General features: G+C 40.2%; 1 protein-coding gene across 1 annotated transcript in view; it reads left to right on the forward strand.

The window, feature by feature from the left end:
* MPZL1 (myelin protein zero like 1) overlaps positions 1 to 16,177 on the forward strand; it is a 39,221-nt gene that overhangs the window by 17,207 nt on the left and 5,837 nt on the right. Inside the window, exons 5-6 of the mRNA XM_085322971.1 lie at positions 7,646 to 7,778; positions 11,085 to 11,190. Of these exons, the coding sequence (XP_085179097.1) occupies positions 7,646 to 7,778; positions 11,085 to 11,190 (239 nt within the window). The remainder of the gene's footprint in view (positions 1 to 7,645; positions 7,779 to 11,084; positions 11,191 to 16,177) is intronic.

The following is a 16,177-nucleotide window of genomic DNA, read 5'->3' on the forward strand; positions in this document are numbered from 1 at the left end:
AAAATATCAGCCAGAAGTCACTGGTAAAGAGCAAGGGGGGGGAAAAAAGGAGGGAGGGAGGGGAAGGGAAGAAAAAATCCCCAACTCCTTTTTCCTCTGCCTCCATCAACACTGGAGATTGTGCTGTGGCTTGGAAAATACAGGCTCTCTGAATTTGGTTAGAAAGCTTATGAAGACCTGGTAGACTTTTGATTGCCATTCTGACCAAAGAAGCAAGGACCATTCCATCCAGCCAAAATTCTTGAATAGTTCTTAAACATTTCAATATATCTATATTTTTTTAACAGACTTTCAAACTATTACTGTGTTAACATAGGAAATAGAACAGAACTCTTCTTTTCCTTAAAGGAAATACAGTAATATTAATAAATCATGTCTGTTCTGTGGGGTAACAAGTATTACCATTGTACAGATTACATGCAAGACTTTTTCTTATGTATCTTGCTGACCCATTGTAAGACTCAGGAATTTAGGAGACTTTGTTTCAGATCAAATCATTGTCTAACATGCGCATGTTAAAACTGAGCTGGGAGCAACAGTTGAATTAACTGATTCTGATGAAGTGGAGTTGGAAAAAAAAAGATCTTTATTGCACTTATTTTAATCAAGATCAATTGAAATAACATCCTCCTGCTTAAAGAAAGGAAAAATGGATGTGGCTGACTGGAGGCAGGGGAAAAACCAGCCTTGATGTAAACACAGTTTCTCATTTCCAGCTCCTATGAACAGTTCCTCTGTTATGCTACATCAAGGGTTAGGTTTTATGAAATATGAGGAGCACGAAGAGGAAGTGGCAGTCTCTTCTTTTTGGAACACTTCTTGTGCGTAGTAGAAAACAATACTTCTGATCTGAGTACCTGTTGATGCACAGAGTGGTGCTACTATCTAAAAGTGCAAAAGTGTTTACATTAATGTGCAATTAGCAGCCTCTCATTTACTCAGGTTTTCCTTCAGTATGCATACTGGCCCTTATAAACTGCAAGGACTGGCTACGTCCAGTCACTTAGGGCTTCTGATTAGCGTTTAGTAGCAGTTTTCACAATTCAAGAGCATTTCAATTCTGTATGTCAATTTGTCTTTTAATTTCCCCAGAGCAACAAAAACGTCTGATTGCCCTAGGTAAGGGGGAGATCAGGCAAGTTGTGTTTATTCCTGTAACAAAATGGTTTTCACCGTTGATAAATTTCCAAATTAATATATACTGAGGACAAGAATAAATGGTGAATTCGTAAGTAACAATGCTGACATTCCTGTTCTATTTGATTTCAATATATTAGAAAAGATAACCACGTGTATGCATATATCTAATTTAAAGATACTGTTGCTATAACAACTGTACCCCTGCTCATGAAATCATTCCATGTACTTTTACTTCTGTTGGCAAGGTCTATAGCTATCTTCTATAGCTATCTGTTCTTTTCCTTGAATAATTTGAGCTGGAAGGGACTCTGGAGGTCTCTTTCTCCTTTCCTCCTATGCTTCCTTTCCCCCAGCTTTCTTTTTCTTGGAAGTTTGACTTCTGYATAAAATAGGTCACACTGTTTTCTTGTAACAGTCTCTTTGTCAGTCTCTTCAAAGAAGCAGTAAAGCAGTCCTGGATAGGCAAAGTCAGGCTGGCTTGGCAAAACCTCTTCAGATTTTTACCTAGGTTAAGAAAATAAAGACTCACGTTAGTATGCTAATTCAGCTGATTACTTGATTTTCCCCCTCCCCCCCCCCCAACAGACTTGTGCATCAGGTTTAATGAGCTAAGAACTCAACGTTAAATGAGTCCAGTGTTGGGAAAGAGAGGTCTAGGGGTCATCTATGAACAATCAGATGCAGTTTAGTGTGTTCAAGTGACTCTACATTTACCTAAAATAATGATGTATAGAAACAAATGGCTGCACCTGTTTTTCTTGTCTGCTATTTCACTTAGCTGTCTCTTGCAGAAGAGATGATGCTTCACTTCACAAATACAGAAGGAAATCCATGTTTTTTTTTTTTTTTTTTTTTTCCTCATGGCCATCCTGAAGCTTGAACAGAGGCCTAACTAGAACTTGAAATAGGGTAAATAAGATTGAAAACAAAACAAAGTGACTTGAAGGATCGATTAAAGATACCTCTGAGGATATAGTCCTAGAAAGTAGCATGCAAAGGCAAGATGTTTTCTGAAAGCAAACCTGTTTAAATACTGCTGGACACTTGAACTATTGTGAAATTTTCCTCACACCGAGCAATGATGAAAACTTTAAGTAATATTTTCTCATAATTCATTTTGAAAAGATAACTGGTGTTCCAACTTGAATACTGCAAGTGTTTGACTTAATTCTGCTGCTTTCTAGCTGCCAGCAGATCTAAAACCAAAGGAATTAGAGGGAATTTTGTTTAGCATTGTTCCCTGTCAACAGAGCATCTAGATGAAACTCTCTTCTTTCTGAGAAGAGCCCTGCATCTGGCAATACCTCTTCTTGTCCTGGTAAAAGTGCTAAAATAACTTACTTCAGAGTCTTAGGAAAACCTGGAAAACTAGGTTTTCAAGCTAGATCTATAAGTTATACCATTATCAGTATAGTTACAACACTGTCTTGCATTCTGACTTTGCTTTAAAGTACTGTTCTTGTAATAGATTGTAAGCAAACTTGAACTAAGCTGGAGAAATTATTTTACCTGAAATCAGTGGGTTCTTCTGCAGATTTTGTTTGCTTTGTGTAAATTTAATTGTTCAGAAGCATATGTCTGGTGTTGTAAATTCTTTGAAGCTTCATGCATACTTTGCACAGAATTTGATGTGAGATACTAAATAAACTTTTAAGTCAAGAGGTAAGGCTAACCAGGAATTAATGAGATTAAGTTGCCAAGTTGGCTTAACCATTTAAAATGCCATGCAAACTAACTTAGCTAATTTTCACTGCAGTGTTTACACAGTGTTAGCACAGACAGTTCCATCTACATTGGATGCATCCTGCTGGCAGGGATGAGAAGCAAGGCTGGTCTCTTTCTGCAGCTGAATCTGGAAAGGACTACTGTTCAAAGGCATAATGACAGAAATTTGCAGGGAATTAAGTGCTTTATGTTAGGCTACCCCTGCTTGCAATAGGAAGCTACTTAACACTGAGCCCAAGACAATTTTTATTATCTGGAAGCAGTTCAGCTTTGATCTGAATTTGCATTTGTGAGGGGAAAAACTGGAACTGGCTTGTGAAAATCTTTATACTTGAAAACTTTGGGTTCATACCTAGTTAATAAAACTGGTTCTAATACATTTCCAGAGAAAATAGAAGTTGCTTTTAATGACTKATATTTAGTAAGAAGTGCTCTTTGAAAGGCTGGATTTTTTTTTTTTTTTTTTTTTTTTTTTTTTGGATTGTACCAAACTTTTAAGTTAAGTATTAGCTTGGAAAGCTACTTGGCAACTTAAGCTTTTAAGCCAAGAGGTAAGGCTAACCAGGCATCAGTGAGACAGTCTGTGTTACATACTGGGTAGCACCTAGAAGTCTTGCAGCTGAGAAGAARCAGAAGTGGATACAGACTTTCTGCTAACCGTGACCTCTTGGGAAACCTAGATTTGCCAGAAATGCTRTACAGTTTTGATTCCACTTCAGGTTAAAGATTAAAAACTACCTCACAAGAAGCAAAAGACTCTGAAATCAGCTGAATTCATAACTATGCTGTTACTGGAAAATGAGGGAGCCAGCTTTGCTAGTTAGTGTTTTGTCTGCATAAGTGATATGACAGTTGCTCAGTTCTTACCTCAAGTCACTAGATCTGCGGAAGTATGAGAAGGGAGGAAAGAACCTAACTAGCTGCTTTTCCAGAGAACAGGGAAAGTTAAAGTTTACTTTCTAYCCTGCATCAGAGTTTAAAAGCTGAATACTCAGCTTCTGTTAATTCTTTAACAGGAAGCTGCAGCTGAGCTCTTCCAACATGAGCTGATTACCACAGTGACCAATAATTTTTTTTTGTTTTTTTCTTGAACACTCCTTTCAACTTCAACTAGTTGACATCCACAGTAGCAGGATCTAGAGAGGCAGCAGGAAGGTCTAAGACATGATCTACATTCACATGTGTGACCGTGTGTGTGTGTGTGTGTAAATTAAACAGCTTAGTTGTAGAATAACAAACTTCTCTAAACAAAAAAAAAGAAAGCTACATGAGAATATGATAAAAACATATTGACTTGAGTCATCCAGTGCACATGGTAAGAACAGCCAGAGTGAGTCACAATACTGAGTGCAACATCCCAAATGCTCCTCTAGCATACCAAGCACCAGTATTGTTTCTTGGAACTGGGATACTAACTGCTTCAAGGGTGGCCTTAGGAAGACATCACCTATGGAAGGTCACTCCTTTYTTCCAGGTATCTGCTGAAGATGCAGTACACCAAATACACTTTCCCAAACAATTCTGCTATGCAGCATCCTCCCCCTAAGCAACCTTATTGGTTTAATATTGTTTTAACTTACCCTATGAGACTGATCAAAATCTTTCCAAATCTGCAGGTTAAACAGGAGCTTAGGCAGATCAAAACAGGCTGTACTTCTCATCCATTCCTTTGTACCAACATCAACATTTTTGCCAAAAGTAGCTGAGAAAAAATTATGGGTTTTCAAGTGGTTCAGYCCTGGCCCACTTCACAACCCCCAGCTACCTGTGTGTCAGCATTGATGCTCTTTGTGATTGGCAACAATATAGTGCTCTAAAATCACCTCAGTGGAGGAAGTCTTTATGGGTATCCAGCAGCAGCAGGAGACTGCAAGGTTATTCAGAATAGACAGCAGCTAAGCACTGAACAGCCACAGTTGTCTCTAGGTATTACAGTTAAGTGTTTAGTTTCCTGTGATACTAAGAAGTTTTAGCCACAAGCAGACAAGCTTGGTTTTCCTGAGCATTACATGAACAACTGCTGCAGCTCCACTGCTACTGCCACCACACAGGCGTGTGCACATGCACACACATGTGCACACACAAAGCATTTTAGAAAAATCAGCAAAAAGTTACAGCCCCCTAATGCTGTTAGGCACTGTCTCTATGACCCATTATTCCTGTGCTGTTGATAGAATACTTGTGGGAGCAATCCTTGTTTCAGTGGTTCTGAAACTCACACTTAAATCTGTGAGAGCATCCATGTGTTGGATTAGATTGCCACATGAAGAATTCATTGGCATCTTTTAGCCTTAATGYGGAAGTAGAGTCTGTGCAAGCCATTCCACCCAGTTAACAAACCATGTTGCAGTTTTTAAGGAGAACATGCAAGTAAGAAGAAGCCACCTGAGCCAGTATATCAAAGAATAAACTGTCTGACAATCTCCACACCAGAAATCTACCCTGGCATTATCCTCTCTGAAGTCTTATATGTGTWTAGATATAAACTTATATGCACACATGTATATATGTTCCTGTACGTCATATATGACACAGAGCAGCATCGGCTATGAGAAAGGTGACTGAACAAAGCCATACTGATCAATCTTGACATCTACGTTCTGTCAGAGGCAACTCAAGGCTTCTCAAAGCAGCATATGCTAAATTCTGCTATTTCAAAGGAGGGCAGAATGGTTTCATTTCACTCTCAATCACCAGAATGTTGTTTTGCTGCTGCTGCAATAGTTCCCGAAGCTGCCAGACTCTTCAAGTAACTCAGACTGCTGAAGAGAGCTTCCTCTCTTCAGTAACACAGCCACAGTCCTGCAGCACCCTTCCAACTCTAAGCTCAGTCAGCAGCCAGCAGAAAGAAAAACTGACAAAGCGGGGAAGGCACAATTCTTCAGCTAGATGGTGCTTTCGTAAATCAGAAAACTGAGCAAGTGAGCTTCCTGTATTCTGTTGAAGTCTATTCCAAGAAGTAGTAAAGCCAGACTGCTCTTACATGTAAACAGGTGCATTTTGTACCTTCTTTGAAACTCTGTAAACAGCATAATTTCTCTCTTTACTAAAAGAAAAAAAAATTGTCAACAAAAATATCTACCAAGTCAAAGAAATTACAAATCTAACATAGTAAGTGGTATTAGTTAATCCATCTTTTGTTAATATTACTCTTTCAGAGGATGCTCTGCRCTATAGTTTTGGATTGCCACTTACWTTCTTGCTCTGAAAGTGTGCGTGTGGCTTTTTCCATATGTGCAAGGCAATAGATGGCCTGCTAACAGAAATTTACATGTTTGGATGCTTTCGTAGCAGTATATTTCTGCACCTGGAAAGGTGACGAACACAAGAACTAAGGAACTCTTACTTCTTGCATGCCCCCAAACAAATCTGTTTATCTCTGTGTGTGGCTCAAACACAGTCTCTATCTTCTGTACCTGAAAAGATTACCTTCTCCTTAATAGCAGATGAGTCTCTGAGCTATCCTAAAGGTTCTGTAAGGAAGGGATGCCTTCCTCTAAAGTGTGGCACTCATGACTTCATCTTTAAGTTTGGACTAACATTTAGAAATACCATGTTGTTATGAATTGGCCTCAAACACTGGAGTGCCAGGAAAGCTATTGATGTGATATTCAGTGATTGATGACGTGATCAGTGAAAGGACTAGAGTCAGGTAACCCTTCTCCTGGAAGTTATTAAACTCAAAACRAATAGTAATAGATGTAAGCCTCATTTTGTTGGTACGATGCCCCTATTTCAGCGTACTGTGTTGTACTGCTGCTACTACATAAGTATCTGGTAACAGATCTGATCTACAGACTGAACTTGCTGGGAATGCTTTGTGTGAGCATGGTTGGAGATAAGCATCTGAGAAAGATTCTCTATGTATGGCATTTTATCTGTTGCATCTTACGTTGATTCACTTGTATTTGATGCAGGTATTTAGTGTAGCATGGAGTCTGGTGAGAAGGCCTCCAGCCTAAGACGTTTTGGGTTAATTATGATGAAAAAAAACCACACAACTTTGTTACTGTTTTGATACTGGGAAAGGCTATAATAGCAGTCTCTGTATTCTTCATCTTGTAAGTCTTTTGTACTCGTTCTCTGGTTGGCTTTATTCCTGGCTGCTCTTGCTTGGTCTCCCCTCCCCCAAAAAGTATACTGGGGAAAACATGAGTAAAGCAATAATGTCTTCCTGTAAGCATATTTCTAATAACTTACAATGATCCTGATCTAAGAAGGGCAGGAATGACTGTATAAAAATGTATAGAGATGTATTTTGAGACACCAGAAGCACATATAAATGTTTTGGAGTAATCATGGGTAGTAACTGGGCTGTCTGCATGCTACCCAAAGAACACTCAGCTCTCAGTGCTCTTACTCAGTTGGTTACTGATACATTAAGTTCAATTCTGCTTTCAAGTATGCGTGTGTTTTCCTGTTGACCTCACTGGGAATTGCCTAGATGAATGTTATTTTGTTTCTCTGATAAAGTATGGGTTAGAGTTGTCATCACTGTCACTTGTGTTTCTTGACATGTCAATCAAAATTCTTAGTTTAATACAAATTTTTTCTGGAGGACAGTGACTTAAAGAACACTCCTGGTATGTGTGCTCAGTTCATTCATTATTCTGCTGGCTGCTTGCTATCGCTACCATTTAGGCTGCATGTTTTCATTCCTAGATACTATGTTAGTGACTCCTAGTCTAAAGGAATCCGAGGTCAAAGAGCATTTTTGCTTTGCACTTCTGTTAATCAGGGATTGCAGAAGAGTTGAATGTTTTCTCCCTTCTCTCCCCAGACAGCCTGCCAGCGTTCCCCATTGCCATGGTGGCAGGGATAGCCATCGGTACAGTTACAGGTGTCTCACTGCTCGTCTCTATTGTCGTGTGTCTTGTCGTGAGAAAGAACAACTCTAAAAAACGTTACTCTGGGTAAGAGATTTCCCTCCTCACCCTGAATAATGTGAGGAACAGTGGTAGGATCAGTGGGAGGGCTTGAGGGGGTAGGAATTGTTTCAGCCCAGTCTTAGTAGTCATGGTTAGGGATAGAACACGGCCATGTGGAAGACTGGTCAGCTGCATGGAATGATTATCTTTGTACTATGCTTGAAGAGACCTACTGATCAYGGGCTGCACCTGAAAATCACTAAATGGTGGAATTTATTCCCAACCACAAGCTTTTATGCTCTGTGAGCATTTAATCTGAGATCTCCTAGTCCTGTTGTTTCCCTTTCATTCTTGCCCCACTTTCCCCTCCCTCCAAAAAAACAAAAAGCACCACATGTGCAGTTTTAAGGAATTGTTCTGCAGAGATTAAGACTGGATTTTCAGTTGCCAGTATCTTGCTCCTGAGCCTGGAGTGTACTTGCTAACTCCATTCATCACCACTCTTACAATGCAGGAAGGAATAGCCACTCTGCGTCCATTCTCATTCAGTCTGTTTTTCAGCTAACTATTACYGTTCCTGCAAGGTTTTTCTCGTTAGGAGGATGTCTCTAAAATGAAGCATAGAGCCTTCAGTGAGGTTATGAGAAGGCTACAAGAACTAGCAAAGGCAGAGTTGAGTCCTGGGGTGATGGAACTTGGTGTTGGTGGTGGTAGCACTCTTTTCACCTTTTCTCTCTAATTAGTTGCTCATTTGCTTCTGTAAGAAAGAGTGAAAATTGTTCTGTATGTAATCTTAGAAATAAAAGCAAGATTTATATTTTTTCCTGATCTCCCCCCCCCTTCCAAATATTCCTGCTCCCTGCAGGTTCTTTGACTTTACAAAAATAAACACATGGGGATTTCTAAATTGAGCTTTGCCCTGTCCTTTTGCCAGTTGGAGAGCTTAGAGAAATTGAATTGGCCATGGCCCAGTGGTAAGGCTGATTGTAGTGAAGGTGGCTGTGCGTGCTCAAAACTGTGTGGAAAGCCTGGGTTTTCCTTTTTGCATGTGTCCTTCCCCTAAGAACTGAAAAGAAGCTTGCAGTGTCAGACACCAATGGTGTGTGTGACGAGGTCTGCATGCCTTGCTTCTGAGTGACCCGCTTTCCAGTGCCTTCCTGCTGAAGGACAAGTGCTGGAGCTGAGCCCGCAGCAGTAGTTCATGCACTGTAGGTTCTTGTAGTAGATTTAACTACTCTCCCAGGAAAGTAATCTCTGAAGTTTTAATACTGCTTTCACTGACTATGCCAGCKCTGCATGACCTGTTAAGAAAAAAACAGATGTGCTGTGAACCCCCCCCCCCCCAAACTTACGGACTTCCTTCTATGCGACACTAACCCGGTGTGAAGTGGTGATGRTGAGATGCTCTTACTTGTAGATAACAATTCTGCCTGAACTGAAGTGGGCGGGAGCACTGGGAGGTGTCTGGAACCCTTGCATGGCCACAGTCTCCGTTCATGCTCTGACTTTGGTGTTTTTTTCTTTCTGCCTTGGTGTACTGGGATCGGATCCTGCTTACCTTCCTCTCCTTACAGAGATCCTGATATAGACGCCAGATTGGGAATGTAACAGGGCTGGGTCTTCTCTTCCAGTCCTGCTAGACACCATGGTAACTAATCAAGTTGGTGGTTGCTGTTAATACCTGTGTGTATGTGTACACGTTTCCCCTTCCCTTGCTGACTAACCAGCTAGCTTTGTGCTAACATAACTTCATTGTAATTTGTGCTGGAATCTGTTGGCAAAGGGATGATGCATTTCACTGGGTGCTTGGGTTTCATTGTCTCATGTCTAACTGGGGAGGGATTGCCCCTTATCCCAGATGGTGTCCCTCCATCTCTTCCAACAGTGAACTCGCCAGTGCATGGACTAGAGCACAGGAAATTCAGAGTCCTTTCCTTGTCAGAATAAAAGGAAATTTCCCTTACGTGTTCCTCTGGCTTGGACTGCTCTGGAGTTTGAAAACTGGTGATTGGCATGGTCTAAGTGCATTAGCTGCTTAAATCTGAATTATGACTTTTAGATAGTGTAGATCTTAGGAATTTTGTGAGTAAAGCAAACAATTAATGGCTAGCTCATCTTAGTAACAGAGGGATGCTCTGTCTCTGAAAGACTGTTGAAGACCCCCACTATGGTGGGTGGGTCTGCRATACTTTTTTTTTGCTGCATGTACAAGGAGCTAAATCTTCTATGGTCAARCTTATCCAAAGAGCAAAAAACAATTGCCCTGTGAGGAGGTAGTCTGCTTAATGTCAATGTCCTCATTTGTTTGTCCCTTTACTTGCTTTGTACACTGTCTGTCCACGAAGGTTGGGAGAAAAGGGGGCTCAGTGGTCAGGGAGCTGTGGTAGCAAAGGGAACTCCTGTGTTTACTGTCAAGCAAAAGGACAGTTTTCTTTACTGGGTGCTTGGGCAAGAGGAGGTAGAGCTAGTATTTACAGACAGGTTATTGCATTGCCTRGAGGCTACTGAAAATAAGTTTAAGGGCATGTGCTCATATGCTTAGCTCTGTGGTATTTATCTTTCTGCCCTTCCAGATCTTTTCAGTCCTTCTTTAGGCGGGTGGAAGAAAGCAAGCAGAGAATGAAAACTGGTAGCCTTTTTCAGGGGGTTTCTCACCAGAAGAAAGTTTCCTGAGTTCTCAGACAAGATTTGTCCCATTAGATATGCAAATAGCTATGTTGAGGCTTGTAGCTTACGTATCACTTGTGACTCTTAAAGTAATCATCCCAGAGACTGATGTCTGTTCTAAGTAGGGCAGAATTATTCTGGCATTCTGCCCCAGCCAAAAGCGATGCACATAAAGTGGAGTTTGGTAGGACATGCCTTTGTGATGTAGAAGAGCTGATGGCTCTAGAAAGTGTTTGCTATGACTGCAGCAGTGGTAAAACCTTGCTTCAGTGACTGGGACTATTTAGCTTATATATTGTTAGCAAATAATTGTTGCTCACTGTTGAGTCTGAAGCCTCAGTGAAGAAAAGGCTTATATGGGTTGTGAGGTTTTAGACTGGTTGGGTTAATGGGAATAGCTAGAGAACTTGGATTTTGAAGAAGATATTGTCCTCTGTTAAGAGTTGCTCCTTCCTCTTTCTCACCAGTGAAACTCTGGGAGGAAGGACAGAGAAATAACTGGGGAGAGATGGAGAATATGTGTTTTTATTCCAGAATCCATTATGTTCACTTTTACTTTGGCATAGTTTGCCACTTTCATCCTGCCATCACTCGTTTTTTGTTTCTGTTCCTTTTTTTTTTTGTTTTGTTTTGCTTATGCATCTTGAACGTTGTCCTGCAAACTCTGCTCTGCCACCTCGTCAGCTGCAGTACCTCTGAGAGTTTGATGTCACCGGTTAAACAGGCTCCGCAGAAGTCACCCTCTGACACAGAGGGTCTGGTAAACAGCGTGCCCGCCAGATCACATCAGGTAAACTGCTTCCTACTGCTTTCCAAAGAAGGACCCTCTCACAGCGTGGAGGAGATGGTGTGGAAGATGGAGGCAGGGTGGGACACATCAATTAGGTGCTGTTTGTTAAGGTGAGGAGGGTTGGGTGGTAAACGTGTCTGCTCCATGCAAAGGACAGGCAGTAAGATGGCATTGGTGAACTCTTCCCTAGAAGGCTTAACGCATTTGAAAGAATAGCACCTTGATATTAGTCAAGATGGAATTTTATGCTTTTTTATACTTCTGTAAGAGAAAGGTGATTCTGGTCTTGTGTGTTAACTAACACAAATGGTAGTGAAGTGCAAGTATGAGAGCCTGGCAATGATGAGAAGTGGGTAGCTGTTTAATTTAAAGACAACATTATACTGTATAAAGCTGCCTATTCTGTTCTAGGATTTTGGTGTAGGAGAAGTTTCACTTACTCTCTCCATCAGTGTAAATGTGCATGTTCTAAGTGGCATGTGCTTCCTTTACATGAAAATAAGCCAGTGCAATGCAATGACTAACAAGTGATGATCAATTTGAAGATGTCTTTTGCTGCTGAGAGCTCTCCTCTGCTGCCCTGCGCACTTGACTTTAGTGCATTTGTAACTGTGAAGCTTTCTCTTGTTCTTGCTAGTGTCAGCAAAGTTCTGCTGGCTTTGAAGGAAGAAGGTGGCTCTTATCCAGATTAAAATCCTATGGGAAGTAAGTCAGAGGGGAGAGAGCACACACAAACATTCTACGCAATGTATGATAATGTACAGGATTTCCTTATTTACACTGCAGCTGTTTCTTGGTTTGTGTATCCTTAGCAGTTTTCCTGTGGAGGTTTGGATCCTGAGTGAATTTAAGCATAAACTGGACATTTTTTAATTGGTGACCTTTTTGCAATTCTGTAGAGTAGTGTRTTGACTTTCAGGGGTTCTAAATCAGAGATGATGTCTGCTTTCTTCAGTTCTCCCAACAAAATAACAATGATGTGTGTTAATATGGTAATACTACAGGAAAAAATATAGTGCTCACAGTGAACTGGATATAGTCTAATAGTCTATAGGCCCACTCTGTTGAGCTAGCAGTTTGTTTTTGAAATGAATCTTGTTGGGCTTACAGTGTACTTTTGAAATAAATCTTGTTCTTGACAGGTATGGTGCTCCCAGAAAGCAGTTTTAGTATACAGACCCTCAAAGCTATCTAGTTGCTTCAGAAACAGTTACTCTCTGAACAAAAAGGCAATCTACTTAAGCTACAAGAAAAATAAGAGTTCAAATTTTGACTGTTCTTTTCTAGTTCTTCTGGAGGCCTCCTAGAATGGGCGAATGAGAATTAAGTTATTTTCTTTTGGGTAATGCTGAAGTTTTTTAGAATTATGGCAATGCCTCTGTGCTAAGTGAGAAGGCAAGCAGGGGAGATGAAGCTGTGTGCCAGGAGCTGGAAGAGACATAATTGATAGGAGATGAATAAGAAAAGCCTTGCATAGATTAGGAAAAATCCCTCAAATTGGGGGGAGGAGGGGAACAGATGCTCTTTTTGGAAAAAAAGAAAAAAGAAAAAACAAAGAGCTTATGTGGGAAGTATTTTGCAGTAGCTATTGGAGTCGATTCTGCTTGGTCAAAAAGCTAAGGTGTTTGATCTGATGTCATGACAGAAAACAGTACATGCTAATGCCCCGAGATATACCTGCAGGAAGAGTTTTTCTGTCCTGCACTTACATCCTGAAAGCAAGAATGCTTTTGTCTTCCTATTCACCATGAAAACTTGTTCTCTTCACCCCTCCCCATCCCCAGTGTTTTGGCTCTCAATGTAGTATTCAGGATAAGGAACATCTCAGAGTAAATCTAAACTTTGAAAAGATAACTCAGAATCAATGAGTTTTGCTCTTTGATGGTCATTCCAGTCTGTTAATTCCATGACAGAATCCCTCAGATTCTTCCACAGGTAGGTTCCTAAAGGAAAATTTGAAAGTGTGAATGCACCTGACCTCAAATAAAAAATATGGCAAATGGCTTTATTTCTGTATAAGGGACCAGTTGAGTGTTGAAGTAGAGATGAATCTCTTTTGTCAGGTGAAGGGAGCTTTGTTTGGATTTTCTTATCCTGGCAAATATTTGTAGCAGCAAGTGGTTGCTCCACCTTCTGTTAAGTCTTTGCCCCATCCTTACAGAACAGCAAACAATCATGCTTACTTTTCTTTAAAAGATCCACAATAAAATGAAGATTGATAAGATTTTAAACAGATGATTTAAATCAATGAGAAAACTCAATTTAAATTGATTACAGTTATATTTTAAACTTCTAGCCATTGCTCTTCTAAAAAAAGTCTCAGCTCACCGGGTGATATCAGCATGCAAATTAACATATTTAAACAAATTACATCTATATAAAACCTGATATTTCTTGCTCATCAAGAAATTAGTTGTAGCTTTCAAATTGTTATGTAGGTGAAATGTTCAGATTCCTAGAAATTCCCAGAAACTATTGCAGGCTGCTTGCTAATTCAGGCAGACTTTCCTTTCTTGACTATTTTTATAACAGTGGCCCACATGGTCAGTGTTGCTTGTCAAACAGTGAATGCCTATGGACTTCCTTTTACTTGACAGTTAAATGCTTGACATTTCACTGATGGCTAAGAGCTATGTATACAAACATACAACCCCTGCCTCCACAAGGTAAGACCAATAAAGGAGATATTCACTGTCAAAGAATGGCATTTAAATTCTTTTTGTTAAATTTAATTTATTCAATTTTATTATTTATGTATCTCTTTAAAAATATGTTATTAGGTAGTTGTGCACATCATTTCTCAACTGTATTAGATACAAGGCTTCTCTACAAGTTGCATCCTGAACTTGCACTTCCTTTGTGTTTGGCGCAAGCCTATCCTCTATGGAGCTTCCTTTCTGGAGGGCTCGAGCGCACTGAAAATACATCTTTCTGATTTTGTGACTGTTCAGCTGGTTGAATCAAATCCACTTGTTCTCATTCTTCCTTCCTTTTCAGCAAGTATGTTCTGTSCTGTCAAATCTGTATGTGGTGTTTCTTCTCCATGCCATCGTTCTCTAGTGACTTTTATCCTGCCATACCGTTACTTGCATGAATGAGAAGAATGTTTCTGATGAAGACAAGAACCTTATGCTTTTCACAGATTAATGTCCTTGCTAATGATCTGGGTGCTAGCAGGCAAACTGGAGGGAAGATGTGTGTTGTCTCAAGACATGCAAACTCTTAACATGGCAGTCATTTGTACAACTGCTGTGAATACTTGCAGCTGAATACTCATTTCTGGGCAGACTGAAGGAACACTGACCCTAAAATGTAACTTCTCTAGAAGTGCATCTCTGATGTACAGAGCAGTATGGCCTAGAAATCCTAAGCTGATAGGTCTAGTCAGTGTAGAAGCAGGAAGCACTAAAGCTGTGTTAACTTAAGTACAGCTGTGTAGTAGTTACACTCTTTCTGGCTTGAACTGGTACTGTGTACCTGTAAACTAGACATGGGCCCTGGGAAGGAGGTGTTTCTGGTGTAGGGACTCCTGACTTAAATTTCAGATGAATTTCCTGGGCTGGAATCTGAGGTATCTCTTCAACATCTTTTAGAATCTTCTAAAGAATTTGGAAACAGTGCAAACCCCGTTGCACAGTGATCTGACTTCACTAGTCCTGTTTCTTTGCCATAACTTTCAATTCATGACTCTGCTGACAAACTTTAGCAAGGTATCCAATACACTTCCTACTCTTTTGCATTGATTCTGACTGGAAAAATCACAAGGCTTAGGGAAATGCTGAGTAGTGTATGGCAGTGCTGGACTTTCTTTTGGTTGTGAGCTTGTGTGGGATTAGGTGAAAATTCTGAACTGGTTAGACTTTTTTGAAGCTTGTACATCTAAGAAGAATCTAAGATCCATATCACTGGAGGTACAAATGCAGAAAGAAGGCCTTGGATTTCCCTTTGGATCTGCTGTCCTTAAAAGCTTGCCAGTGACCAGCAACCTTCATGCTATCCTAACAAGGATTGTTCTTTGCAGTTAACAGAGAATTTTTTTTTCCTCTCCCTTTGCACAAGGGAGGTGTCTGCAGTGGAGTAAAAGATGAAAGCATCATGTTAGCTTCTTCTTGCTGAAGCTCCAGAAGCATTCTGTAATAGTCTCTGGAGCAGACTATGCTAGTGAGACTGCTTCCAGGTGGAATTAAGTGGCATTAGCTCAGGTACTGAGCATTCCTAGGGGAGATATGTGGAACACAGATCCTTTGTACAGGGCCCATTTGCAGAAGCCCTGATGTTCATCATAATCAGTTGGAAAATCAGTTAGCACCAAATCAAATAGGTGGRACATTCTGTTATATCTTGGTCCTCCTTTTTTCTAGATTAGCTGAAGCTGAGGCTTCCTAAATTACTTGCAAATTAACCTTAGGCTCACTTTGCCTTGAACAGTTTGTATAGATACTGCACTCTTAACTGGAAGCAGTATGATGATCCTGATGACATGTTGGGGATGAGAATTGTGTGAGCGCTAGCAGCAAAAAAAGAAGCAATTTTATTGAGACTTTAAATTGGAATTTTTCCAAGACAACATCTCTGTCTTTTTCAGACATTTTTTCTCTGTTATTTGCATTCAGAAGTTTATATCTGCTCACAACTGTCCATTCTTTTATCCCTTTCCTCTTTTTTTTCTTTATAATTTGAAAACTACTTGACTTGGAAGGTAGAAAATTTGGGTTTGAACTGCTTCTGGAAGAAGAGAACAAGATATTTAGAAAGTTTATGCTTTTCTGTTGTGTTGTGGGGGGTGGGGCAGGGGAAGTGCTACTCAGAAGTGTACCTGTGGTCCTTTATTTTCTGTATAGATGGATTGTTTTAATCTCTGGCTCTTAATTGTTTCGGAAGATAGATTGGAAGGGTTTCTGGGTTAGTTCCATAGAAATGTTTTTTAATTTGAGAGAATATCAAAAGAACTGGAGAGAAAAGGAATGGAAGAAATGCCTGTGAAGGC

The sequence above is a fragment of the Rhea americana genome, unplaced genomic scaffold, assembly GCF_003343005.1.
Source record: "Rhea americana isolate MKP2758 unplaced genomic scaffold, rheAme1 scaffold_81, whole genome shotgun sequence".
Classification (NCBI taxonomy): Eukaryota; Metazoa; Chordata; class Aves; order Rheiformes; family Rheidae; genus Rhea; species Rhea americana.